Source organism: Gymnodraco acuticeps, unplaced genomic scaffold (genome assembly GCF_902827175.1).
Source record: "Gymnodraco acuticeps unplaced genomic scaffold, fGymAcu1.1, whole genome shotgun sequence".
NCBI classification, from domain to species: domain Eukaryota; kingdom Metazoa; phylum Chordata; class Actinopteri; order Perciformes; family Bathydraconidae; genus Gymnodraco; species Gymnodraco acuticeps.
In genome coordinates, this window is record NW_022990459.1 from 3,780,868 (window position 1) to 3,806,666 (window position 25,799).

The following is a 25,799-nucleotide window of genomic DNA, read 5'->3' on the forward strand; positions in this document are numbered from 1 at the left end:
AAAGTGTGCATCCCAGCGATGGATCCAGCCAGTTGTTGTTATTGGCCACTTTGTATCCGGGTGAAGGAAATATCTGTATTTTTACATGGATCTTCTTCTTCATGATGTCTTGTTTGTGTGTGTCTACTTGTATGTGTGTGTGCGTGAGTGTGTGCGTATTCCCATGGTACTGTATATACACTCAGGCTGTATATACGACACATACACCTCACATTGACAGTGTCCGTCCTCTAATTCTAACCAGCTCAGTGGAAGCTTCCTGTGGTAAGAACTGGTGACTGATTCTGTTTCCGCTTTATGAGCGCCTGCCTCATAATTTCCACACTTACATAAACACACACACATCCACTGAATGAGGTGAAAGGTTTAGTTGTTCGCACAGAAGGTGTTTTATAGCCTTTGCTTCGCCATCGTTTGGGTGTTGGCATGTAGTCATTAATTATGCTTAAGTACAGGCTCGTATGCTAATGCAAGCAGGCAGATTAACAATGTGCAGAGTTCAGCCTGCAGGTAATACAGCAGTGCTGAGTGGTGCGCAGTTTAATATTTATTATCTGTATTTTTAAAGCTAAAAGACTCAATAATGGGCCACTGTGACTAGAGCATGACTGATGTCGACAGGAGGCCGATTATTGCTGATATAAATCACACCAGCCTCCTCAATTCAAGTGTAAAATACATCTTTATTTTATTATGGATGCACAGATTTATTTCTGGAATACCTACATTTTTTTACTTATTTTGGCTGGTACCAGAAACACCATATTTTTTCCACCTAATTGCAGATAACAAAGAGTCTCTTAGAATGGATTTATAATACTAAGATGCTCAATTGTATCTTGGAGGACAGTGCTTTTAAAAATAATCAAATTCTCCAGGAAAAAGAAGGAAACTATTTAACTTACTTAAGTTACATTTAAAACATACTTATAGCCATATTTATGGAAATGTTTAATTGACCTGAAATGTCGATATTAAGTAAGTCAAAAGCTACCACCATTTTTTTAAACATATTGTTTAGTTCCTCTGAACGGCACATTTTTGTTTGATATCCCTTGACAGATGTTGGTAAGGCTTCCATTTAATACAAAATACTACATTGTCTATAAGCCTCAGGAGTTCCACATCAGTCAAGCTCTACTCATCACGCAGTTTAGTACATGTGTCGATGTTTATAGACCATGTCAATTGTTTTTATAGCTGAGAACATTTCATTTGATAACGAGACCAGGGAGGTTAGAGTCTTCCTGTATTTCTTTAGCCTTCTCCACGGAGCGTTCCCTGGAAAGAAAAATAGAAGTTTAACTAAATCACTGAGATTATTTTTGGCGCCAGAGCAGCTCAGAGAAACGCACCAAACTTCAACACTAGAACAGCTGCTTTTACTGATTTAAACACATTTGGGACTTGTTAGCGAAATCAGCTGCTGTAGTTTGCCTTCACACACTGCAGACTCTTCACAGGGGCTAAAGATAGAGCAGGAAAAAAACACTATTTCCAGGCACATACACTCCTCTGTTATTCCTCTGCACATGAAGCAGCTAACTCGTCCTCTGGTGCTATGTCCCGGTCCAGCTACGGCTCAGCCTCCCTCCCCAGGTTTGACCCCACCCTCTCTGGCTCCTCTCTCCAGGTATGAGTGCTCTGCAGTTGCAGAACCTGGCCACTTTAGCAGCGGCAGCGGCGGTGGCCCAAAACTCAGCCAGTCCCTCCAACGCAAACCCCCTGTCAGCCAGCGCCGCCTCCCTGGGAGCGTTGGGCAGCCCAGGTAACACCGCAGTGACTCAGGTCGGGGGGGAGGGGGTCCGACGCCGGGGGGGGGCCAACGCCTGCCTCCGCTCTCCACCGTTACCATTGTTGTCGCCCCGGCACTTCCACCGCCATCACTGAAAACCATCAACCAACCGAAACATCTCCATTGTTCAGACCCTCCCGTCAGTGTTCTTTCTGGCACATTCCCATGGTGTGTGTATCCACCGCTTCTCAGACCTCCATCTCCATAGAAACCATGCTGTGTTATCGATGCACCGCCCACCTGCGTCCTCAAACCACTCCCTCACCAACACCATCCTGTCATACACACACTGTATATGTGTGCGTGTGTGCATGTCTGTGTGTTCTGTGCTTCAATGTTTTCTGTCCGGTTCAGATGTTTCTATTTTTAATTATTTGTTTGTGCTTCACAGAAAACGTTAGGTCGGCAGATTTGTTGTTTCGGGGTTTGTTTGCACCTGTATGTGTGTGTGTTGGTGTTTTTTGGGGGGGTCAAAGAACTAGTAGGTTGATGTCTGAACTCGGCGCAGGTTAAATATCCTTCCTCTTTCTTCCCACCCTGCCTCATTCTCTCCTCTCCTTGTGTTCCTTCTCGTTGCCCTCGTCTTTTCGCCTTTGACAAGCCTCTCTGTTTCTGCTCCATCATTCTCTCTTTATATGTCGGCGGGGCCTCGCTCCAGCGGCCGTGGTTTTGCCGTCTCTTTTGGAGCGCACTGCCAACAGAGCATGATTATAAAAAGCTCACACAGCTCACACCTTCACAGAGTGGTGCAGTAATGATGTGTTATTGTGGGCTGCCCCGTAAATTCAGAAACCAGAAATCCTTTTGTCCCACAACTGGGAAATGTACATTATTACCAGAGCAGATAAAGTGAGGAGAATAGACTTACATATTAAAAAAACGAAAAATGACTAAGTATACACCTGTTATTAATAACACAATAAGTACAAAAAAACAAAATGGTAGATAAATAACCAGTGCAAGCAGTGCAGGTTTGGGGTCCATGTTTCGACCAATAATTTAGAAAAGTATTTACAAAAGAGTTTTACAGAAAGTACAATAAATAAAGAAGTAAAGATATAAAATACTCAGCGGTGAGTAGGAGTTGTTTTAAAAGACTGCCAGACGAGCGGCGCTAGAAAAGTTAGCATCGCAATGGCTCCCTTTTTTAGGAATATTGCCGAAAATCAGCTTGCTGGCAAACACACGTTGATGATACTTACACGTTTTGTTCAACAGGACATTTTAACCAAACTTTTCGGAAGCCTAAATGCAATTGGCTGAAGTAAGAAGCGTTAACGTTGGGCTATAAAGGAACTACAGCAATGTAACATGACTTCACATCACCACTGCTCAGTGGCGAGCTGTGACTTTTATACCTAGGCCCTCTGCCTCCTTTGCCACTCCAGTTTATCATTGTAACTCAATCTTGAAAATGACTCGGTTAATAATTTCGCAACGATGTCATCACTATCACTGAAGTGAGCCATCATGAACAAACTTATGCTAATCATAAATCTATCGATCATAAATCTATCGATTCGATTTATGATTCGAAAATTATAAAAGTAGGGTAGACATGTGGATATTATCCGGCTGAACAAAACGTGCATTTATCTAACAGGTTTGTTCCACAGACCTTATTTCGAGCTATTTTCCAAAACCCTATGGAGAAATCCCATTGCTTTTTTGTCAAGGGAATCCGAGCGAAGCTTACTTCCGGGTTTTAGGATGCGTCACTGCACCACCGGGCAGAACTTGTCATAAAGTCCGCGGAAAAATAAAGCCCACCCATTTAGAGGGAAGACATGATTGGTCAATTGTACTGTCATTTGACATTACTCTCTCATTAGGCGCATTCACACCGCAGTACTTTTCCCACAAAGGTTCATGAGAACTTAGTTCATGAGAACTCTTTAGTTCTCATGAACTAAGTACAGATCGCGTTCACACCGGAATAAGTCCCTGGGGGAGGATTAGGCAAATTAAGCCGCTGACGTCACTTCTTCTTCTTCTGCTTTGGGTTTACTGGCAGGCCGCAAACCACTTCACGCCGTATACTGCCGCCCAAAGTCCCCGGCCGGAAGTCCCCGGAGTTGGGGAGTTGGGGACGAGTAAATCGCCAGAACGCCGACACCTCCTCATCTCCACCGCTCCCATGTTTTATTTTGTGTTGCCATAAGTTAGTCTCTCTGCGTTTCTGCGCTGGGCTAATGCTAATGCTAATAATGCTAATGCGAGGATAATAAAATGGCGGCTTCACAAAACTTTTTGGGAGTTTTACGGGGCGTGGTTTGCCAATCAGACATTCTTTCACACACACATACGGGTATTGGGCCGAGCGTGACACCGTACTTCCGGTCTGCGCCGTTTTACGCGAGGTGCAAGCAGCCGTACACCGTCTAGGTGTTGCTAAGCTTCCTGTACTGAATATCATAGTCTATTGCCTTAATCAATATCTAGTCAACTCTAAAATACCACATATATGCAATGGCATGATAATATTATTGTGACAAGTGGGGTATTCACCTGGTGTTTCCATAAATTAGACGTAGATGCAGCCAAAATCGACGAAGGCCACTGTCGTGTTTCCATACATCTGCAGGCAGTCTGTAACAACCCACACAGCTCTAGTTTACGCTGGTAACGACCTAAAGCACACCCCTCAAGTCCAGAGATGTAATCCGAAGACATGCAGCGATTTCTGTCGTTAATTCAGAAAAAAAACCTACTGCGCTCTGCCTGGCTACGTTAGCTAGCTGTTTATATTTGCACTTCCAGGATATTAGCACCTCCAGGAAAATGGCGCATTTATATATATTTATATGGCGCGTGTTGCATTGTGGGTAGCTCGTGACGTCACTGTGTGTGAAAGAATAGGAACCTTTTTCTCCCACGAAAGTCCCTGCTCTCTAGCAGGGACGGAAAAGGGGGTGAAAAGGTTCTCATGAACTAATTTTAGTTCCGGCTCTTTTTGGTGTGAACGCAACATTTCGGAACTAAAGTGGGAAAAGTACTGCGGTGTGAACGCGCCTATTGAGTTACTATAGCGGGCCCTCTGTGAATCTACAGCAGGACAGTAACTCGCAGAGAGGGCCAGACGTGCTTCTTTCATTTAACCCTTCACATTCCAACAGAAACTGAACAGGCAGATTCGAAGGATTTATTTCTTTGGAAATGTTATTTTAAATCCAATTAAATCAAATAATTGTTTGTAAAACTAATAATAAAACAATTGTTTTAATGTTTTCAAATATTATATTTTAGAATATCTTAGGCCCCCAGAGAGGGCCTAGAGGGCCCTGGCGGCTCTCCACTGCGACTGCTAAGCTAAAGATGGCTAATCTTCTTTGCGACGACGTTAAGGCATCTCATTTGGTCACTTGTTAGCTGACATTCACCAGGCTTATGTAACTCAGACCTTATTTCAAGCATCTAACCAGAAACCACTCAAGAAAACGTTAAATTTAAGCCGAGGGAACTGGAAGTGGTAAAATGCTGACTCATATCTGGGTTTTAGGACTCATTCCTGCACCACTCTCTTAACGCTGCTTCTACATCCCACTTCTTGCCCCCATGCACCTTCTTGTCTCCTTTTTTCCTAAGCTCAATCTCTCCACACTCCTCACCTCTTCTCTTTTATTCCTCCACCTCCTCCTCTCTCTGACTCTGAATGTCAGTCCAACCTTGAATAGTACACTCTCAGGTTGAGCAGTGTGAATGAGTGGCGTTCTACTGCATGTGTCAGTGAAAGTGAAAACGTGATAAACATAGACAGTTCTGCATGGAGACAGGCAAGCATTTTTGTTTTTCTGCACCATGTGGCGACATAACGCTCCCTTTATCACACCATTTCTTCGTGTATTCAGCAGCAATCCTGCTTTGTTGGCTTCGCTTTGATGAGATCAACGGTAAATGAAGAGATTACATTTTATTTTGTCAGGGAAACAGAACGAGGTTGCGAGCTTTGTGCACCATATTCTCCCGCCATCTCACCCACCGCCACTGACATAGCAGTTCATGTGTGGCACACATTTCACGTTGGTGTGTGTGTGTGGGTTTGTGTCCACTGTGTTGAATTGTGTGTGTTTTGGTGATTTAAACTGTGCTCTTGAAAACGTCCATTAAATATTCTGTAAATAAGAGAGAATTCGAGTAGTTTCACACTTTCCGAAAGATTACTGTTAGCATAAAAAGTCTGTGCTCTTGCCTTTCTGTACATATGTCTGCTTTTTTTGGATGGTCCTTGTGTTTTTTTAACGCTATTACAGCATCACTTTGAATGCAGCACTCTTTCAATTCATCTGTTTTTGTGAATATCTTTTACAGCTGTATTCTCTGTGTTTTTATCCTTGTATAATTGTGTACACAGGGTTAGCATAGTTATATTTTTGGGACTGGGATCACTGTGGAACAATTGGCTGCCCTAAGTTCACATTTCCCTTGAACTCTATCGCTAATAGAAAGGGAGATGTTTTATAAAGGATGAACAAAGACTTGTTCATTGACGGCCTGCAAGCATTCATGTTCACTATGAAAAGGCTTTAGCTCGGCTTGCACTGAAAGAAAAGAGTTCCTGCAAATATCTAACAACAGATTTAATCTCGGAGACTAGAAAACATAGTATAACCTCTGCCTTCGATGCAATTTAGCTTTTGCTTTATAATGGAAACGTAGGTTTTTGTCCGCACATGGATTCAGATCTGCATTAAATGTAATAATAGTAGTGGTACAAATCCTAGTGCTTTGTTGTGAACATTGAAATGTATCTTGCTTATGCAGCACTATCTAAAAGAATAATCAAGTAACTAGTTGATGAGTACATTTGCTTTCTAAATGTAGATGTGATGGCTACGCAAGCTTTCAGCCACTTAGAAACTAATTATGTGAATGAAAGCCTACATTATTCTTTTTGGAATCATTGAGCACGATATGGTCCAAATGTGTCAATATTGGTTTCCATTTGTAGCCAAAACGTAGAGTTCTCCAAAATAAATGGTCAGAAATCTTTTAAGGCTGAAGAATTAGTCGATTTTTCTTCAATTATAAATCCAAGAAACTTGCAGAACTTTGCGTCTACGTCCCTCTGTTTCAAAGTGTTGTGGTGTTATCTCTATCAAACCTATTCTATAACACCAATAGGCATTGAAGTGTTTGACATGTTGTGATATCCTACAAACAAAGAAAACTAAAGTATGAAGGCAAATAAAGGCAGCCAGTCTTCTCCGCAGTGATTTCAGTTGATTGCATTCTAAACACGAATATTTCAGAAAGATCAATTCTGCATAAAATATATAAAGAAGTTTTTTAAGCCCTTACCTCTACAATAGGAACCTTGTTGAAGCTTGTATAACACGTCTGCTTCTTTTTTCTCCTACTCTCCCTCTTCACCTCCGTCCTCTTTACCTTTGTCTCTACCTCCCTCCCTCCTTCCCCTCCCTCCTTCCCCTCCTTCCCCTCCCTCCCTCCCCCCGCTATATCCCTCTCTTCCCGAAGCACCGGGCCCAACAGCAACCTCCAACGCCAGCGCCATGAACTCTCTGACCTCCCTGGGCACCCTGCAGGGCCTGGCAGGCGCGACCGTCGGCCTGAACAACATTAATGCACTAGCAGGTAGCGTCAATAGTGAGTATTCACCCTGCCATCAGCGACTCCACCCACACCTCCGCTTACCTCCATCCACACCCATCTGCAGCAACGCAACACACACTGTGAGCCCATGCAGAGAGACGCAGCGGTACAGCTCCCGGCACATTAGAGTTCGACAAATGTGGGATTTTGAAGGCTGTAGCCGATGTTGTGATGTTCTTTATGAAAACTGAGAATTCCTCTTTTTTTAGCTTTCATTTTGAGAACTTTTAAGAGAAGAGAACTACAAATCTTAATAAAACCCATTTTAAATTGTTTTATTGTTAATAAATCCTGCAGAATTTCTCCTGGATTTTATCTAAATGATATAAAGGCCAAAAAAACAATGAACGGATGTACAGAGTATATCACAGTATAAATGAAAATCAATTTGAATTATAGTAAATATACTAGTTCAGTTTAGTTTGTGGGTAAGATTTGATAATGTATCAATTTTCGTAGACTACGAATTGAATAATTTCCTCCATTAAAAACCTACATTTTCTAAAAATTAAAGACAAGGACAACGGAAGGAACTACAATCGAAACCTCACAGAGTTTGGTTCTGCTGTCTTCTCTCTGCAACTCAATTGCACTTGACTGTAATTTGTTCTTACCTGCTCAAATCCGGCTACATCCTCCACTCACCTGGCAGCAGATCTTCATTCCATTCATCCATTAATCCTTCTCTCCATCCGCTTCCTGTTAGTGTCCTTTGTGCTGCTTGCTGAAAGAGCGCTGGTGTCTTTGTTCCACGTCGTGTTGGTTTCTTGTTCCATTGATGGTTTTTCTGCCATCTCTACAATAATGATTAACTTTAAAGCATATGTTAAATATTTGACCAATACCCTGACCAATACAAAGTAAATGTTATCATTTTGATGCCAAAAACGCTGGCTGCTCCTTTCCAGAAAATACAAATTATCCTGCCAAAATATTTTAAATGATACACCTTTCTTATAATATACAATTATATTTAATGTTGTGGTCACATAAATACAAAACCTGACCAATTTAATGACATCAATACAAAAGTTTTGTGTAAAAACAACACACATTTTCAACAAACATGGACATTTACAAAAAGTACAAAAGTCTAGCATATAAATCAGCTTATACTTGCCGAACAAGACTAAGGTTTTCTTGACCAAGTAACAAAGAAATTACAATTTTCCTCCCATAGTAGTTTTATAATAGGAGGTTGATGATTTACTGCTTTGATGCAGAGCAGATGCATGTTTTCTATCATGTTTTGAGAATCGTGCGGACTACGCGGCTCGTGCGGTCTGACGTTGTGTTTTGAGTGTGTGTCCTGCCTTTGACCTCCGGGGAGACGAGGCTGGGATCTTAATCAGAGCTGTTATTACAGCAGAGATCCTGTACCACCGGCCTCTTCCACCACATTACTCTCCTCTGACCTTTAGCGCTCCTCGGCTGTATCCGCTGTGTAAATCATATACGCGTGTACTCAGGCGCACACTGGTAGACACACACACACACATGCTCATCCTTTTAAACAGAACGGGTTGCTTTCGTTTTGCATCCCATTTTGTCCCGGCTAACCCTTGTCTCCGCATTGTGCACCCCCTCTCGTCCATCCACGCTCCAACAACCCTCATTTAAACACATCTAGGCCTTAATTGAATTGCAAAGGTCACCAGTGCAATTATTCCTGAATAAATGAGTGACCTATAATCCGAAGCTCTGCGGTGATAATTTATTTCACTGTGTCTGACGGTGAGGCGACAGGACGCCGAGCCAATGTCAGACCCCCTCAGACAAGTTGCCCTCCGCCGTGATATTATGCCGTTACAAGCAGCTAATGAGTGTTACTGCTGCGTTCCTTCACTTTTCAAACCAGACTAACACCCCCCCACTCCCTCCCTCTGTGCTCCACGTGCCTGTCTTCAGACCCAAAGTGAGACGTCACAGGCTGGAAACAGTCGGTGATTGGACTTTGGCAAAATAGAAGGATTATGTGATATTTGGTGAAGTTGAACCATAATGGGATGTCACACGTCAATACCAATACATATAATACGGCATTTAAAAGAATATTAAACTAATACATCCATACAAAGGTATCTGTGTTTTTATTTTTAAATGTAATCAAACTAAGATAAGCATGAGATACGGTTATAATGATCAGCTGTGACAGAAAATGAATATTGATTAAAATAAAAAAGTTAATGAACTCACAATAGACATTGGTACAAATATTTTTCAAGAAATGGATGCTACTCCATTACCCATGATTCAATGGATAGTGTTTTGTCCTATAGTGAAAGGAATAGGTTTAGAAATTAGTTACAAAATGTGTTTTCTTAAACCCTAAGTTTACATATTGTCAACTGTTTTCTTTGAGTGTGTCTTTTTGTTTGTCACTGCTAGCTTCTGATTTAGAGTAAACCTGTGTGCAGCGCTGGCTGTCATCAGCTGTAATTTAATGTTAAAAGTATAACTTTGTGTGTCCCGTGTTTACAGTTTAATGTCTGTCTATGGATGTGTCTTCTGTGTGTGACGTTTACAGTAAAGTCTTTGTATGTGTGTGTGACGTCTGGTAATGTTTGTGTGTGTGTGCTAATAACATAACCTAAAATGGGAGCGCTAACGAGTAAGTGCACTCTTCTTTCTTTATTGTTGGGTTTTATGTAAAGTTGCTCAAATGCTCTCAGGTATGGCGGCACTTAACGGAGGCCTGGGTGGCGCAGGGTTGACCAATGGGACGGCGGGCACCATGGACGCGCTGACGCAGGCTTACTCAGGGATCCAGCAGTACGCTGCCGCCGCGCTGCCCACCCTCTACAGCCAGTCCCTGCTGCAGCAGCAAGGGGCCGCCGGCAGCCAGAAGGAAGGTCAGTAGCCCGGGGCCACGAGTCTGCACATCACTGCTGCTCAGTGGGAGTCGGCATCACAGTGTTTACAGCAGGAGGAGAAACTCAGAGAGAGGCACAGCAGACATTTAAACAAACCTAGAATGATCCTTTTAATAAAAGTAGTGACAAATCACAAGTTAAATATCATATCAGTAAAGCGCCACATACATTTTGTACAGTATAGTAAATATGTGAAGACACACTTATTTTAAATGGAGCAGAAGTGGAAAAACACCAGGATTTATTTTTGATTCCCACTCCCAAGTTTAGTTTCCTGCTAAAAGATAATATATTAATATAAAGATGTTTTTTCCTGTCAATAATGCTTAGGAAATGCTTCAACAGCTTTTGATGAAGTATAAATAAAAGCTGGATTTTTTTTAGGTATACAATAGAGTGTATTTACCAGAAATAAAATATATAACTCAGTACTTGACAATTACTTTACTTCTTATTTGAAAGGAACTGCACAATATTTCTGTTCCAAAAAATTTAACATTTAGTAAAGAGAAGGGAGCATTTGTGTTTTATAAGACCTCTCTATTCAATATATTGAAAACAGTCTACATACCAGTTATTTTGCAAAGTACCACCCCCAAACAGAACCTGGCAGATGAATTGAAATGCTCACTAAAGCTTTTAACGACATTGTTGAATACAAAACAGATGATCACATTTTTTGTAAAAGAAATAGAGCCACGTTTGTTCGTCCATTTCTCATCTCTGCATCCAACAACGATTCATTTGTAAAGACTCTTTCTTTCTTCGACAGTTCAAAACCCTGCAGGAACACAAAGATGTGACAGGGTTCATTTAGCAATGAAGAGCGTATTTAATGATTGTAATAAAAAGAGGGGGTGACCTGCAATAAGACCCCTCTTAAGAGAGACGGCGCACAGCAGAAAGAAAGAATGAATCAAATGCGAAATTTTCATTGGAGAGTGGAAATGTTATTAAATGAAAAGCATTCATTTTTGTTTAATGTTCAATACAATTGGAGAATGTTGTTAATAATAAATAATAACAAACCCAAGGTCACGCCGTATAATGCGTCGGCTCAGTTCCTATGACGACAGCCACAGTGTGTGCTGCCCTGCCTGCCAGTGAAAGAAATGACCTCACACTCGCTCTGCATGTCCCCCCCCCCCCTTCAGGTCCCGAGGGTGCCAACCTGTTCATCTACCACCTGCCCCAGGAGTTTGGAGACCAGGACATACTGCAGATGTTCATGCCTTTTGGAAACGTGGTCTCTGCCAAAGTCTTCATCGACAAACAGACGAACCTGAGCAAGTGCTTCGGTACGTGTCACACACATCTGCAGATATGTGTCGCTTCTTTAATTGCTTAGTCCGCATTCGGGATGGAACTTTTGGATGACTTTTTTGTGGTGGAACATTCAGTAACATTTTTATCTTCGCAGTCCATTTAAGAAAAATCATCCTGACTCTGTGAATCATACTACCAACGAAACTTATATTCGAAAACTCAACCGAACAAAATCTAGCTACATTCACAAGCATACTTACATATTTGCACATGTGTTACAAATAGGTTATCATTAATATATTCATAATATTATTTGCATTATTTTAAAAAGAAGTATGGCCTTTAAATATATTTGTCTGGTACTTTATATCTGCTACTGAATATGAAGCTCTTTTGGCATCACTTCCTGAAGAAGTACCTCTGGAGTCCCATGCTCTGTCATATTAATGCTTTTCTATGGGTATTTTTTATTTATATATGAGCAAGAAATTGTTTAAACAGATTTTAGGAAAATAAATGTCAATGTATTGAAGTCCAATGTCTTTATTTTCTCCAAAATGAGTACCAAATTATTCTTTCCACCACATTAAGCAGGGAATGATCAAGTAATTACAGGACCAGTCCCATTAAGTATCACTCTAAATGACTAATTCCTGTAATTAATGACCACTCAAACCCAAACTCCAAGATAGTGAGGGTTGCAAAGGACAAACTGTTGTTGTTCTCATTATTCAGGTAAACATTTGGCAGGTACAAGAATCTAAAGACAAATCTAAGATTGATAGAGAGCCACATTAATTCAAACTGATAACATGATCCCCTCCTGGACTGGGACAAGTGACCTATTTAAACCTAGCACAACCTTTTTGGCTTGTAAGCTTCAATTTTAGGGTGAAATGGATTGAAATTATTTCCTGTGCCTAGCATTTGTCCATGTTGACAACAAAACCTAAATATAATGCATCTCCATTCCTCACGTAGCAGCTCAGGGAAAAAGGAATAAATCAAGCATGAAGCAGACAAACAGACAGCAGTGATACTTGACAGACAAATGCATCGCGAAGACAGCTGCGAGACAAGCGAGACGAGTAGTTCACTGTCAGGTTTCAGCTCCAGATTTTACAAGAGGAAGTGAATCGTGCACATACTGTAGAAGACAGCAACAACATAAAACACAACTTAACTTCCCCTTCTGCTCCAAAACCTTTACTCTGAAATGTTGACCAACAGTGACCTTTGTCAAGCTGTTGATCAAAATGTTGGTGGTTGAATGTTTGTGGAGTTGTGTTTTTGTGATATCTATTCAGGATTCCTATATTGTTTTAAGGATTTTGCCGAATCATGCCTCACAAATGTCACTACACCCCCCTATTTGCTTTTCTATTATGTATATTGCGTTTGACTTACAGTAACTCTAATAGCTTTTTTAATGCGACAACCTCTTTGGGAGTCATTACATTTGAATATTTCTTATTGTGTACCAGGGGTGTTATGTAAAGTATATGTAAACCAGATAAATCAGATCTGGAGACAAAGAGATGTTGAGAGTGCCTCTTGTAGTATTTTACCTGTTTATTATAACACAATTATTTATAAATGTATAACCAAGACCCATTCTATAATGGTCTCTGTCTGCATTTCATTTTAGTGTCAGGAAATCTGCTACAAAGAGAGAAGGCATAACAGACTTGCAGAAATTATAATGTTAGATAGGGAGCAATGAGGATTATGGGAAATTCGTTCTTCATTTTAGGGGATGCAAGCAAAAACATACAACTCTCATTACGCCCTCCATCTATACTTTTTCTGCGGCTTGTCCAGGTCTTGTTCACCAGCTTAGTTGCCTCCATCTCGGCAAGATAATAATTAAATATGTTTCTGACCTTATAGTATTTGCTGACTCAAGCTAGTAATCTGTTAGCCAACAGGTTAGCTAATTTTCACAATTCAGCTCTTGACTTTACTTAGCCCATTTAAAAAAAACAATAGTCTATCAAATGATTTATTGGAGCTAAAGCTAAATGTCCAAAGGTACGTTATCCGGTAAACAAAAAACAATTCCTCTACACTCTCTATGCATCAAACAGTAATACACCCTTATAAAGGTTAGCTAGCTAGCTAACAGTGGTGACATCCAGTGAGGGCACATTAGCCGTGTGCAATTTGAGACGCCACGACATGGTGGAAATGTACGCACTAGTGATGGGAATTCCGGCTCTTCTTGGTGAGCCGGATCATTTGGCTCGGCTCACCAAGAAGAGCCGGCTCTTTCGGCTCCCAAACGGCTCTTCAGTTTACCACATATTATACCTTTTAATTAAATCAAATGTAGCCCTGTTTTGACTAATGATTTATATGTGTACACACATATATCACTTAAATTATTCAATACATCCTTTGTACTGAAGTATTCAAAAGTAAAAATGACATGTTTAATATAAATGATTTGCTGTGGCCAAATGTTTTCATTGCATTTACAGACCCGTGTAACTCTCTGATACCACCTAATGAATGCACTGACTTGCTTGTCGAACCACGCTACACAAAACAGATAGCAACACCTATAAAAACTATTTTAAAAAAGGGGCTACTGTATCGACATTTTAAAATTATATTTAAAGAAAAGGCCCTGACAAAACAGCAGGGCTCTATTTCAGTAACTATTAGCTATAGAAAAAAGACAGCAACAGCTGACATCAAATCTTTGCTGAGCCTAAGGATAATCATAAATAAATAACATAGTGAAAATAAATATATTGCAATGCTCAAAACAGCAGCATCCAACCGTCTCTAATCCTTGGATATTACATGTCACCTGCATGCATGCACGGAGCAGCTGTAGCGCGGAGATCATCATCATCATTCTGTCTTGTATTACTTAAAGTGGACCTATCATGCTATATTTGAACAATATATTGTAGGGCCATATCTATATAAAGTATATATATGATTATGTGAGCTGCAGCTGACCACGCCCCCCTGCAGGAGAGGGCAGCGTGCTCTGAGATCAGCTGCTGGGCTGTCAGAAGAGGGGGAGAAAAATAGATCTCCCTCCTCTGTGTTTTATTCTTATTGAAGTAAGAAGAGAAGTAATGGGGCAGAAACCCTCCTTTTTACGCAGCGGTCCAGACATAGACATCAAACGGCGACACATATTCAGTTGCCAGTTACTTTGGCATTAGGGCAGGGATATCTAGATACTTTCCAAAGTTTGACATAATGAATTGTGCTACTTTTAAAGCAAGCAACGATGTTTTCAAATCTGTAAACAAAAAGCTCCTCAAAAACACTCTCGAAGCAGTTCCTGCCGTTGCTACGTTAGTTCAAACAGTAACAACGGACTATTTTTCTTAGCGGATGCATGTCAATTTAAATACATACAACTCAATAAATCAATAAAATCATTTTCTAAATCCATAAAAGCATTTCAATTAATATTGGGAGTCATGTCGTTAATTTGTTGAGAATGTGGCCATGTAATAAGCGGGATAATGTGCACATTGCATAATGTGCCTTCATGCCGATCTAGATCCCTCCGCAAAAAAAAACAACCGGCTCGTTCGCGGGCGCGAGCCGGCTCCCGTCGTTCACTTAAAAGAGCCGGCTCTTTGAGCCGGCTCGTTTGCGACCGACACATCACTAGTACGCACTGCTCAAGTGTTCACAGAGCACAGCATGACAGTGTACTAAGAAACATATCCAAAATGAGACACTGTAAGTCAAATAATAGCATAATAGCTAGACATTCACTCATGCAACTTAAAATAACCAAACCTATTTTTATAACTTTTTTAAATAATTGAATGTTTTAAGACACTTAATGTTGCAAGTTTAATGCTAGTAAACTTCCTATGTCAAGTTTCATATCGGCTACTTTTTCACCAACTCTCCACTTTTCTCTGGTTTTCTCAGGCTTCGTCAGCTATGACAATCCTGTGTCGGCGCAAGCAGCGATCCAGGCCATGAACGGCTTCCAGATCGGCATGAAGCGGCTGAAGGTGCAGCTGAAGCGCTCCAAGAACGACAGCAAACCGTACTGATCTTAGCACTAGGGTCTATCTGCTCCCCATGTTAGCACTGCTAGGGTAAGTCCCCCAAAGAAAGGTGAAAATGACAAACAAAAAAAACAGCAAACCGAGCCACGACCTCTCTGTACAGGGGGGGGGGGGGGATGGGGGAGGGATGTGGGAGGGAGGGGAAGACGACCTACAACCACCCTGAGGGAGACACACACGCCTTGTTTATTTTTTTTCTTGCTTTTTTAAAGATTTTTGTGTTAGCTTTCAACTATTATAATTTATTACACTTTTTTTTGACACACATGAACGCTTCCATTACCGCCATTACTTTGTGCAATTTCTTTTCTTTTTTTACAATGGATCGAAAATAGCGATCTTGGGTAGCTTTTCTAAAATGTTGTTTAGAATTTTTTTTATTTCTCAATGATTATTTATACATTTTTGAGGACTAGTTACAGTCGGAACTGAGGTAAAGACAAAGGAGCCATGACGATTTTTAAACCTTTTTTTTCCCACTCTCTCTCGTTGAGGCCTGGCAAAGGGTTCATTTTTATTTTTACACGCATGCCGATATGCACATTCGACCTTTGACCTCCGGTGTTGGGTGCAGGCCGCCGCTGCTTCTCCCCTCTATGCCTGTTGGCAACCCGGGAGCAAAGGCTGCAAAACAGTGGCCTCTTTACACTATAGTCAGTTACACTCCACCAACAAAAGAAGAAGAAAAAGCAACACTAGCACCTTATTATTTATGTGAAAAAATACAGTTTTTTATTTCTCAGAAGGTGACAAAAAATAAATAGTAACTACTTTTCTGGGTCAGATCACATTGGTCTTTGTTGTGAAAATACATATAACAGCATTTTCAAAACAACATCCAGAATTTGATGAAGACTATAATGATAATTCCAATAATATAAGAGTTTATGGGTTACGGTAGTAGCTGCAAATACTTGATGTCTGTTGAGAGATTTAAAAAATAATTCAAAGTACAGAAAGCCACAGGCCTGTAAATTTTATTTGTAAAAAAAGCAGTTCTATTTTTATACAACATTTTTACTGCCTCAGATTAAAAAAAAGGATTTTATTTATTGCCTATCGTTAAGTTATTGGACTCCTATAAAGTATACAGCATCATTAAAGTAGACCCTTGTGGAGAAGTCTCGTGGAATTTGGGTTCTACTGTGTTTTTTCATGTTTTTTTAGTGCAGAAACCACAATCACAACACACTCCGCTGCCATTCAAACCGCAACCCCCCCTTCCCTCCCTGTGTCATTTATTCATTCACACACTCTGTGCTAATCGATCATCCATTCATCCATCCATCTCTCTTTTTTCCCTCTCTCCATCCGTAGTGGGACTACTTCTTTACTTGTCGAATTTCTACCTTTGTCCTCGCAATTTTTTTACTTTGAGTGTTTGCGTTTTTTGTTTGTACGTAGCCCCTCCCCCCCCCCTTACAAAGATTTAGAACATGTAAAAAAGGAAAGAAATTTGAAGTCTCCCTTCCCCCTCTCCCTGAAAAAATATGACTATTTTCTCCCAAATGACAATATCCATCTGGGATCTGATGGATAAAGCTTTGGGTGGTCTCTGTTGTGTGTGTGGTGTGTGTGTGTGTGTGTGTGTGTGTGTGTGTGTGTGTGTGTGTGTGTGTGTGTGTGTGTGTGTGTGTGTGTGTGTGTGTGTGTGTGTGGTGTGTGTGTGTGTGTGTGTGTGTGTGTGTGTGTGTGTGTGTGTGTGTGTGTGTGTGTGTGTGTGTGTGTGTGTGTGTGTGTGTGTGTTGTTAGCATAGACCTATAACATTAAATGATAAAAAAAATCAAAGCTAAAAAATTGCCAGTGTGAGTTGTGTTGCTGTTCTGCTGGTTTGCATTGTTGTTGTTTGTTGTTGTTGTTTCTCCTGATTTTCACAAAAAGGCTGTAGTGTTGTGGTGCTCTGGCTCTCTGTGTGTAACTCTCTCCTCTCCCCTGTTTTTTCTTTCCCCCTTTTAGAACAACCCATCTCCATGCCTGTTAGCTCATCGTTTGCCTAGCATGTCTCCGTGGCGTCCAAACAAAAAAAACTTTAAACAAAAACAAAAAAATCCCCTCCAAAAAAAAGTGTCATCGTCCTCCTCCCCCGTCATTGTTTTTTCTGATGTCTTTTCCGAGCTCACCTGATCATAACCTGGTTCTCCTCCTCCTCCTCCGCTGCCTACTGACCTTTTGAACTTTTAGCTTTTTTGGATTTGTATGATTTTTTTTCCCGTTCTTTTTTGTGTTTTTTTGCATGTGACCTCATTTGGATCTGTTTTCTGGGGAGGGTTTCAGGGAGGCAACAAGGGAGGGGAGGGCAAGAAAATGAATCAATGTGAAAAAGATATAAAGCTGCATTCATATGAAAAACAAAAAAGACTGAGATTTTTACGGAAAAACAAATGTTCTTTTTGGAAGAAAAAAAAACCTGTGGCAAAGTGATTTCCATTCAGTATGTTTTCCTGCATTTTCTTTTGCCTCTTCTTCTTCTTTATGTCAGTTTTTCCTTTCTTTTATTCTTCATTTAAAGTAAACTTGAAAGTTCACTACAGGAATTGGCGCGTCATCTTGCTTCTGGCGCCGATGAAAAACAGTCCGCCAGAAGCAGTCCGCGCCAGTTTCTCTGAAAAATAAGACTACTTCCAAACAGTTTTGAATAAAAACTGTCTGATCAATATTAGACTCTCTCAGAGCTCTCCAATGGTTTTTACATTTTTCAGGCAGTGTAAAGTTTTTTGATAAGGCCATTTTAAGTGGCTCTGTTTCTCATTCAAAGTCTATATATAGAACCACTTTTTTCTAGAGTAGTTTAAAGGTAAAAATAAAAAAAGACATTTGCCCTGTTTGGGTGGGAGAAATGCTACCTACTTGTGTCACCTTTTGCTGAACTGACTCACAGATAGACAATCCGTGGTTTAAATGCACATGATGAAATGACCTATATTTTCTACTGTTTAAATGTATAGAGGAAAAAAAAATACTAAGATACTTGTAACCTGCGTTAACGTCGGTGCTTCTCGTGAGTTTAGTTGTGGTTTCATCACAAGTCTAACGGTCTTAAATGTCTCATGTTTTTCAAGAGAAGACAAAAAAATCAGTTTACTTGAACAATAGACAAAGCCTTTCATATTACTATAATAGTTACTTTGTTGATTTGTTTCTTTTTGTTACTTCTTTTTTGAAGGAGTCCCTATTTGCTAAATTTCTTGTTGGTTAATTAGCTATATAAAATTCCTAAAAATATATATAAATATAAATATATCTATATATATAATGTCAGCTTGTGAAGCATCAATGTCATTATTATTTTATTTCTCTCGTGGGAAACAATATTTAGATGTGTTTTGTTGTTCAGCAAAATGTCTTATAATGAAAAAAAGACAAGATCAGTGGAGTTTAGTGCCAAATTCTGAAGGTACTTCCTGCCTAGCGCGTCAGTGTATTTCTTGTGAAATTATTTGATAACATGGGTATTTTATTATAAGTGTTTTGTATGGATCCCTCATATTTAAAAATATAGATTTAAAAAAGAGTTTGTTAACTTGCTATTCTGTGGTCTTGTTGCCTGAAAATGTCATGTTTGCTTTTTTTCTTTGTAAAGATGTAAAAAAAAGTGCCCATGTGTCATATATATATATATCTATATACACGCACACACGGACACACACATTCTCGTGCAGACCTCACAGTTTACTTTCTTGTTGTGCATGAGAGCCCCTGAGTGTGAACGCCTCGACAGCCACAGCTACCGCCCGCCAGCGTGCACAAACACACTTTAACACACACGCACTGATATTTTTAGCCATTGTACAGCCGTTTTATTCATCAAAGCCTTATCACAAATTGTTGCACTCCTTTTCTCTCTCTATTAGTATCTCGCGCACACAGGCGTCACTTCGTATTGTTTGGATTGCTTTCTTTCGATTGGTTTCTCGCACTGTCCCGCTCCTCAGCCGAAAAAAATAAAATGGAGGTGAGAGTCATACGCCTTATTCTAAAATCCTCTTCAGTTGAGTTGAAAACATTTCTGAGACGGCGAGGATCATTACTTTTGTGTATCACCTCATACGAGAACGCTAGCTTTCATGATGTAAGCACAGGGTAAGACTCGCTCGCACAAAAAACGAAACTCGATCTCTTGAGGTAAGAAAAAAAAAGCACACGCCGTCGTCCGAAAAAAAAAAGAGGCGGGACGTTCCGGAGCAAGTTTGATTTATTATCCTTTCACGTCTTTTATAAGTGGTTGTGAGACTACTCCATATGTGTGGTGTAATGGGCCAAAATCATGTTTAGATGCCAAAGTGTGTTCTCGTAGTCGAGCCGTTTACATGGCACAGTGTTGTCAGTCTATTCAACTGCCCCCCATCCCCCTCCCTGAAAGCCTAGTTTACGGTCTGCAAAAAAAAGAAAGAAAAGGCAGCATTATTTTCTACAGAAGCTCACCAGTCGCCTTAACCAGGGAGCGTCGTATCAGTATTACAAGAGTAGAAGATGTTGTCAGTGATGTGTGCCAAGTCTATTCACTTGTGTGTGCAGTTAGCCTCCCACTCGTCAAAGTTTTTCTATTTCCTCCGTGAAATGACCTCGAGGAAGGAAGCCGCTCTTCGTCTGCTTGTTGTCTCCCAAGCTAACCGGAGTTAGAAGCGGCGTCGTATTATTAGACTAGCGACAGGGGAAATAAAGCGCTTGTTGGTTGGAGAGGAAGGGTCACGTCCACGCTGGCTAAACAACAGCCTGAGATGGAGGCTTTCATATCCTCTCATACCCAAACTTTAGTGGAGGGAGGCGAGCAGACTTTTCTTTCTCCTAAATGCAGTAGGCCTACACATGAGCCACAAACAGCCATAACTACCTGTATGAAAGCTGGTTAATCAGTGTTAATGGACCACTTTTTTCTGACTCGCGCGTGTGCAGGGTTTCGCATCGTTTTTCGCTGCAGCATCTACGATTCACATCTCACTTTCGCACAATTCACGTAACTTTAATGGTGGAGGCTACACAATCTGCGTTACTCTATGGCTGTGTGTGCGGGTACAGGCGTTTTAGATGTCCCCCCCAAAAAAATGTTGCCAAATCTCACAGAGTTGCACACAGCCTGACGTCAAGTGTGAAGCATCTTGTCTTTGTTTAAATGTCGAAGCACAAAAGGGTCGTAAAGCAGAGTTCCTGTGGAGCGGCTCACCTCAGGGGCTTTCATCGCCGATGCTCGTTGTAATCTTTCTATCTCGTCACTTCTCTGTTCTCCTTCTTTCTTAATTATCTTAAGTGCTATTTATCAAACAATGAAATTTGAAAGAAAAAAAAAATTGAACTTGTCGTTTCTTTGCATTATGGCTTATGTCGAGTTTTTTGAGGAAAAATGTTTTGTGTCTTTCCGTGACGTAAAAAAAAGAGCTTGTTGTCTGTAGAGATTATCCAATATTTTTATTTTGGTTTGTTTCTTTTAATTCTCAAAAAGGTTTTCAGTAGTTTCAAATTGTCTTGAGAGAAGCCAAAGTCAATGCATTTCAGTGGATCCTGTAAGCGTGATGTATGTTTGTTTGACAACACTTGGAAATCTGTCACTGGATGGGATTTAAAAAGTACAAAAAATGCAGGCTTTCCTATTTCTACAACTGATTGTACTTATGCATTTTGTACCAGTGGAATTTTTTATACTGGAGATTAAAGGATACAACAAAAAAATCTTAGAAAAAAGCTGTCTGGCCTGGTGGTGTGGCCTGACCCTGACTGGTCCCCGAGTTTGATTTCTAGCTGGCATCGAGAACGTTGGCTTTTGATATAAGATTTTCTAGAAGATCTTTGGCTTTATTTCTTTCACTTCTTTTTCCTCACTTAAGTGTTGTTCTTTCTTTCTGCCTTCCTTTCAGTCTTTATTTCTTTCTGAAAAACGGAGTGTAGGTGAGTGTCAGATCTTTAATTTATGCTTTTTAAATAGTTCTAGCAAGTTTGTCTATACAACAGCGGTAAGTTTCATTTGACTTCTGTATTGTGCCGTCTACACGATAAGACAATTATAGAAAAAGAAGGTATAGAAATATTTAGTCACCTTCAGTGGATTAATGTATTAGTTTAATGAAGAGATCAACTAATTAGAAACGTTTTGCTTTTAGCTGTTTAGATTTTTCCGGTTTCTCTGTCCTTCTCTGTGAACCAACTGTGTAGCTGAAGCAGTCAGAATTATTTTTGTAAACGTATGTTCTTGTGTGATGCAGTTTTTTGCTTCTGTCTCCTATATTAAACCATTTTTCCTAATACTTGTCTCTCTCTGTGTTGTTATGTTCCAGTGGCTGTCTGATGTTGTACTGTTTCACAACCTCTCCCTGCCATTCTCTCTTTCGATTTCTTTCATAGTCTCTCGTTCATTTCTATCTTTTACCCTCGTGTTCACATTTGTTTGTTTTTTACCACAGTAAAGTTGACTCCATCCCCAACTCACTCTGCTGTTCTCACTAAACATAGTAAATATACATCGAAGTGTTTGTATGTATATTACTGTGTAGCCCAAGTCGCCGCGTGACAGTTCAGAAATACGTTGAAAAGAGCCAAACTTACCCCATATATAATATCAACAAAAATGGCACCAGTCAAAAGAAACACATTCACTTTTTTCAGCTATAAAGGAATAGTTTGCCATTTTGGGAAATATGCCTTATCACAAACCGAGGGTAAGATCTGTACCATGGACTCCTTTATACTGCTGCAGAGGAGAATAACATATGATGGGTAATTACAGATAGTTAATAAGATGTGTTATTAGTCAATGGTTCATTATTTGTACCTAAGCATTTGTTCCTTTCATAGTGACTTTACCAAGTTTTATTTGAATGAAAATATTTATTACTTGAAATTGACACAGGATAATGTGTATGTAAATACCTTTTCACACAAACAACATGAGTGGTATTTATCTTCTCATCTAACTTTCAGCAACTTTGTGAATTGTTCCCAAAATATTGAATTATTCCTTAAAGGGCCATTTCTTTTTTCATTTTATCTGACTTACAAAGCCCCTTTTCTTTTTATATTTCCACTGAGAATTGCAAACATTTGTTATTCTTTATTACAAAATGTGCTCTCAGCTGTTACCTTAGCTCACCCTGGATTTGGCAGATTCTTTGAATAAGAGGCAAACCTATATTTGAGTTATTGGCCGTAGTTAGCGTTCCCTCCTTAGGGGACGCCCCCCACCCCACCCCGTGCTGTCCGCTGTCCTGGGCGAGGCCTGTCCACTTGTGTGTCCTTTTTGTGTTCGATTCCACTCCCGCACTGTCTAACCGTCACAACTGCATCCCCCCCCCACCCCCGTACAGAGAGAGGAAAGAGAAGTCAAAGGTCAAAGTTTCACCTTTTCATTCACAGGTATCAAAGCTGTGTGTTTCAATAAGATGTGGTTCTTTTTCTTAGTGAGATATTTTCAAAAATATGTGTATGGGAAGATCGAGAACAACACTGGCTGCTTTTTGAAGGATATAATAATGAATCTGACCCCCTACCCTCACTCTAAACCGAAGCTAGAACGGTATATTTGTTATCTTTTATAACTTCATACCTCCAATATCCACGTTGCTGTACATTATGTGCTCTGCGGCACATTAGGGCATCTTTCCCTTTCATCGCTGCAGCAGTCCTCTAAGTCTGTTATTAAATATTGATTGTGAGGTTCAGGCAAGGCATACAATAAACTGCCCTCAGTCTGTGGAACCTGCCCATGGATAGATAATATTACACCTCTATTATTGTCAGCGTGTGGCCTGTACTGTCTGCAGCTCAGGATTTTTTTCCTAGATGTTTACTTTATTTTATTCCCTCGTATAGAATCACTTTTAGAAAGCAGCCAGGGAGTTATGTGTATTTCGATGGTTGTGCACACATATTGAGGAGTTTGGTGCTGCTGGGGACAAAGTGAGTGTCTGAAGATGACCGATACATCAACCCTCGCCCAGGAACATTTCAAATTCAAGGTAAGATCCCCACAGTTAGACAACACATTTAGACAAGTGTGGAGGTTTGAAGGCCGACGTTGCCACCGGAAGCATTCAATCCATTTCAATTTGACAGTGGATTCAAGGCAACATGTTATTCTTCCACATCAGAGTATTGCTTTCTTTTTTTTTTACTAATGCATGCAAGCAATTCTGAAGACAAAGTAATGTGCAACAAATATCAAATGAAAGGGTTAAGGAGCACATTTTGGTGTGTTTTGATGAACAATACATTACTTATAACCAGTGGTGGTTTCTAAGTATTGTACTTAAGTACAATTTTGAGGTACCTGAGTAATTTAATTTTATCTTTTGCTTCACCACATTTTGTGAGACAATATTGTATTTTTCACTTCACTACATTCATTTCACAGCTTTAGTTAGTTTACACATTCAGATTATTAGCTGAATTAAAAAATAAACATATTTTTCATATAGTGTTAGCTTCACGTTTACCAGCTGTTATGAACACATGAATGCATCAATAATAATAATCAAATAATTTATTATACATTTTGAAAAGGGCCACCACTCATAACAAAGTACAAGACTTTGAATACAGGACTTTTACTTATAAGTGAGTATTTAATTTAGTATTGCTACTTTTACTTAAGTAAAACATCTGATTTCACCACTGTTTGTATATATTTCCTTTATTAAACCAGGTAAAAGTCTGATTGAGATTAAAATCTCTTTTTCAAGAGTGACCTGGTCATGATAACCATGTTTCCAGGTAACCTTGACAAACTCTTCTTTTTCTGAGAAAACCTTCAAAATCATGAAGCCTCTCAGCTGCATGCAGGGAATAAATAACACATGAATAAATCCCACAATCAATAACACACTATTTATAGTGAGGAGACATCAGTGATACTGGATCAATAGCCCAAACACAAAGACATTGTTTGCGGATGAAAATAAGAGTGTCACGCTCAATGAAACATCAGAACAATGGCGATGTTTCTGTAATTCAGGTCATATTTGGATCAAATATAGCCGGTTAATGCATTATGCAGACAATCAGCAGGCCATTTGCCAGCACCCTGTGAATGTTTTTTTGAAGATACAAGAAGCTCTTAAACCACAGAGTTAGTGTGTGCTTCAGGGGCTGGAACACACACACACACGTTGGTCTTCAATCCGTCACATTCCTGTAGGAAAACGTGGAAGATGCGAGGAACTCGGCGGGAAGCAGAGGAGCTGAGGGAGTGGGCTGGAGAGCAGGAAATTGGGGAGATCATAGAGAGAGGATGAGAGGAAGTGTTTGACTTGAGCTAATGAAGATTAACAGCCAGCTGAGGCCCATGCTCTGCCAGGATGGAATGGCCTTTATAGGAAGGTTCCTCATGGAGTAAAATGACCCAGGAAGTACTTAAGTTCCAGTTCTCTTGGGCCTAATACAGACTTTACAATCAAATGAACCCGTCAACCATTTTTCTACACTAGACATGGGTGTATACAGTATGATCCTACATAAAAGAATGAAAGTCGTTTACATCTGTAGGACAATATTAAATGTCTGTCTCATTTTGTACATGGTCAGGTAGGACAGCTGGTAAATCAGGACCGATGCAGACTTCCTGTTTGAGGGTTTTATAACTCCCACGAACTAGTTAGTTTGAAAGGGCACTTTATGTGGCGACTATCCAAGCAGACACTCAAATGGAGAGGAAGTGGGAGCGTAGAGGGTTTAGGACCCGGTCTAGACAACACATTTCACAGGTTTAATTTTGTGGTGTTTCTTAAAGGTCACCTATCATGCTATTTTTAGGCAATAGCATAGGTCTCAGATATATACAAAAATATAAAAAACATGTCTATGAAGTGTTTTGCTCCAAATATCAAACAGATCACCCATTCTAGCCATGCCTCAATTTCACTTCCTGTTTCAAAAGTGCTGATTTGGGGTATAAAGCTTTTTTTTTTATAAAAAGGATTTGATTAAAAAAAAAAGGAGGGGGCTGAGCTCATGCGGGAGATGCTACCGGCAGATATTGCGGTGATGAAACGCCATATCATGGATTATCAAGGATTATTTCTGAAACAGTATGGAGCTCAAAGGCTTTCTCTCTTGCCGGTTATACCACAAGGTGAGTTCCTTTTTATTTCCTGCTTCTTCACACACATGCTCTCCAGTACAGGTTAGCTCTGAGTGTTAGTGATGCTAAAACAGTCGGGCATTGTTTCTGATAGCAACGTTTCTGATAGGGCCGTGGGCGTAAAGCCAGCCTACGT

At 40.1% G+C, this 25,799-nt stretch overlaps 1 protein-coding gene across 24 annotated transcripts in view; it reads left to right on the forward strand.

The window, feature by feature from the left end:
* celf2 (cugbp, Elav-like family member 2) overlaps positions 1-21,836 on the forward strand; it is a 224,327-nt gene extending 202,491 nt beyond the window's left edge. For 7 of the 24 annotated variants that reach the window (XM_034225887.1, XM_034225891.1, XM_034225889.1 and 4 more), the window contains 6 exons: positions 1,634-1,768; positions 7,286-7,399; positions 10,060-10,257; positions 11,433-11,576; positions 15,457-15,689; positions 17,010-21,836. In XM_034225887.1, the coding sequence (XP_034081778.1) occupies positions 1,634-1,768; positions 7,286-7,399; positions 10,060-10,257; positions 11,433-11,576; positions 15,457-15,584 (719 nt within the window). In that variant the 3' untranslated portion in view covers positions 15,585-15,689; positions 17,010-21,836. The remainder of the gene's footprint in view (positions 1-1,633; positions 1,769-7,285; positions 7,400-10,059; positions 10,258-11,432; positions 11,577-15,456; positions 15,690-17,009) is intronic. The other 17 variants (XM_034225906.1, XM_034225905.1, XM_034225907.1 and 14 more) reach the window with 8 other exon arrangements.
* The last annotated feature ends 3,963 nt before the right edge of the window (positions 21,837-25,799 follow it).